The sequence below is a fragment of the Trichechus manatus genome, unplaced genomic scaffold, assembly GCF_000243295.1.
Source record: "Trichechus manatus latirostris isolate Lorelei unplaced genomic scaffold, TriManLat1.0 scaffold00017, whole genome shotgun sequence".
NCBI classification, from domain to species: domain Eukaryota; kingdom Metazoa; phylum Chordata; class Mammalia; order Sirenia; family Trichechidae; genus Trichechus; species Trichechus manatus.
Window position 1 is genome coordinate 21428506 of NW_004443953.1, and position 3302 is coordinate 21431807.

Here is a 3302-nt window from a genome sequence, read left to right on the forward strand (position 1 = left end):
AAATTCCTGTTTGGACTGTGGATCTTTCTCTACAGCCTCAATGTGGCTGTATCAGCATCTGCTGCCTCCTCTCTTTGCTCTAATGCGCACCCTGGACCTAAGCAACTGCAGGATTGTGGGAATTAGGTGGTTGACAGGGATTAACCCAGGGATATAATGCTGCCTGACAACACCGATTCCTGTGCATCTTCAGGAGTCCCTGGGTGGTGCAAAGAGTTAAAGCGCTTGGCTGCTAACTGAAAAGTTGGAGGTTGGAGTCCACCCAGAGGCACCTCAGAAGAAAGGCCTGGCATTCTCCTCCCCAAAAATCAGCCTTTAAAAATATCATGGAGCAATTCTACTCTGTCACACATAGAGTGACCATGAGTTGGAATTGACTCGATAGCGACTGATTATGTATCTTCAAACAGGATACATCATCAAACATAGGTAGGCAGCTGTTGTCCTGAGGGTCTTTGAAATGGTACATTCTGACTTAATATTAGTAGGGTGGTGCTGATATGAAGCAACTCCAGAAATATTTCACATAAAGAAGGAATCACTTATCCTTGAACCATTTATTTAACCTTGCCATTAAAATGATTTGTATTTTTTAACATACCAGAATGGGAATTTTGTTTGTTTGCATAAGGAGCTTTGTTTTAAAGAAAGAGAAAAAGCAACTATCTTCCCTTTTAACATCATTCCCCCCTTTTAAAACTGCATGCTCTTACGTTTTTGTTTCCGAGATACAGAATAAACTGATCCGCAGTGCCACTCTGTTCTGGCTGCTTCACAGGAGGTTTCATGTACAGACTCAGAGATGTGAAGGCCTTTATGTCATCCACACTGGTTTTGGGGTGGACTTCAACAGCTGACTGGCCATCAAACATCATAGAGACTTGAATCTGGAGTTTCAAAACGGTTTCATTAAAAGTGCTGTGTATAAATTAGCATATTGTGTAATTTCCAGCTTTCCCATGGTTCTCAATAGGCTTCCCTCATTAGGGGTCTCTGAGCTCTCTCCTCCCCTCCATGCTTCTGTTTATTTACTTATATCCTTACTTTGTGGGAGAAAGGATTTAAGGCCGATTATGTGCAATAGTTTTAATTTAAAGTGGAGAGAAATAAAGCAAAAAAAGTGACAAAGTAGATCCAAGAAGGAGAATAGATATGAATTCCACAGTGATCTACATACTTCGGCTGGGTGAACTAAACAGCTTGAAGGGATACCTGGTTAGCTATACAATTCACAAGGCCCATAAAATTAACAAAAACTAATTGTTCAGGAGAAGTATAACTAATCTTGGTTGCTAATACAGCTAGAAAGTTCTACCAGTTATACTTAGTTATACTTTCTAATCTCCCAGGATCTTCAAAAAAGGACCATGGGGTGAGACTGAGAGAAAAATTCTTGACCACATCTATACACCTGGGAGGGGTCTAGACACAGCTTTGGAGTCTGAGACCTGGGTTTAAAAACTGGCTCTGCCACTTAGTAGCTGTGTGACCAGGAGCAAGTCATTTATTCCCTCTTTGTTTCGGTTTCCTCATCTGTAAAATGAGGGCAATATGTTTGGTGTGAGGATTAAATACAATAACTCTAAAGTGCTTCCCAGTGTTGGCTCTATCATTATGATAATTGCAATGACAAGTTCATTCACGTTTCTTATAATGATTCTCAAAAGGCAACATGATGATGTACAATTCAGTAAATGCATTTCTAAGAGGCCCAATATGATATGAATTAGGTCCCTCGTTTTCTGCTGAACTGGTATGATTCAGAGAGATTTTTAGAACATTTGGAGGTGGGTGCACTGTGTACCCTCAGGCCATTCATGCAAATCTCTTTGAATAATATGTATATCAATTAATTAATATTGATTTTGGTTAATGTTGATTGTCAGGGAGTTCAATACTATATTCACAAGACTCTGAAGTGCAGCTGTCTGATGTTGCCAGTTGAGTGAAGACCAATCCATCTTAATAAACAATCAAGCAGTGTGTGGGATTAAAGTCTTTTTGTAAAAATTGAGTCCAAGAAGGATGCACGTCTCATGGAAAACATCCCATTTTGAGGAAAAGAGGAAGCTCCTAAAGATATGGTCAAGACTGTTTAGAAAATGGTTTTAGGCAATTAAGGCCCCAAAGTTCTACTCCACATACATAAAATTACAAGAAAGCACTCATAGAAACCTAGCTTTGAGAACGGTATTTCTTGGTGTACTTTTAAGATAAACCTTTTGTAAAATGGTCACCCAGGCATCTAAATCAGGTAATTTGTTGTACTGGACCATTTATCACAGATCTTTTAAAACTTGGGGACATTTATCAAAAATAATCTCCTTCATTTTAAAATAGTTGATTTCTAACTTTTTTTTTCTGTTAGTAATACGGGCCAAACCCTGGTGGTGTAGTGGTTAATTGCTACGGCGGCTAACCAAAAGGTCGGCAGTTTGAATCCACTAGGCGCCCCTTCAAAACCCTGTGGGGCAGTTCAACTCTGTCTATAGGGTTGCTATGAGTTGAAATTGACTCGACAGCAGTGGGTTTGGGTTTTTTTTTTTTTTTTAATTAGGGCCAAGGAATCTATTCTGGCAGCTTCTCAATTGAGAAAACAAAACCTTATTATTTGGGTGTAAATTGATTCTGGTCTTTAAATCATTTAAAAACAAATTAAGATGGGAGCCAAGAACAATCCCTGTTTTGCTGCAGTGGAAAATGTTAATTGCTGTGTCAGATTTCCTACCAATGCTGGCTCTAGTTATGGTGTTGCTGACTTGCTCCTGTACAAACCTCTCAGAACAAGGTCTTTGTTAAGTTTATACAGATTAGCCATTATGTGATTCCAGTCCTCAGTCAAGCCTTCGGAATGGTCAGTAAAACCTTTACAAAATATACTCTGTACCAGAGGATTTCTTGAAGAGGTGGGACAGATGGACAAGATTATTCCATATGGTAATTACAATAAAACATCTGTTAAAATAATAATAATAAAATAGTGAATTGAGTCTTCTGTTGGCGTTGGCTTTCCTTGATTTCTTTTGCTGTATGAGCTTTGTTGACTAGGTTAACTCAGTAGTTCTTAATCTTGGCTACACAGTAGAATCACCTGCAGAGCTTTGAAAATATACAGGTGCTTGAGCCCTCACTCTAGTTTGTCCCTGGGTTGCACAAATGATTTGTGATTGACTACTGATCTAAGTGGCGCAGTGGTTAAGAGCTAGGCTGCTAACCAAAAGGTTGGTAGTTTGAATCCAGCAGCTACTGCTTGGAAACCTTATGGGGCAGTTCTATCCTGTCCTATAGGGTCGCTGTGAGTC

The 3302-nt window shown here is 39.4% G+C and overlaps 1 protein-coding gene across 1 annotated transcript in view; it reads right to left on the bottom strand.

Moving 5' to 3' along the window:
* The window catches only part of LAMA4 (laminin subunit alpha 4), a 150250-nt gene that overhangs the window by 34173 nt on the left and 112775 nt on the right, over positions 1–3302 (bottom strand). The window contains exon 18 of the mRNA XM_012554407.2: positions 714–887. Coding sequence (XP_012409861.1) covers positions 714–887 — 174 coding nt within the window. The remainder of the gene's footprint in view (positions 1–713; positions 888–3302) is intronic.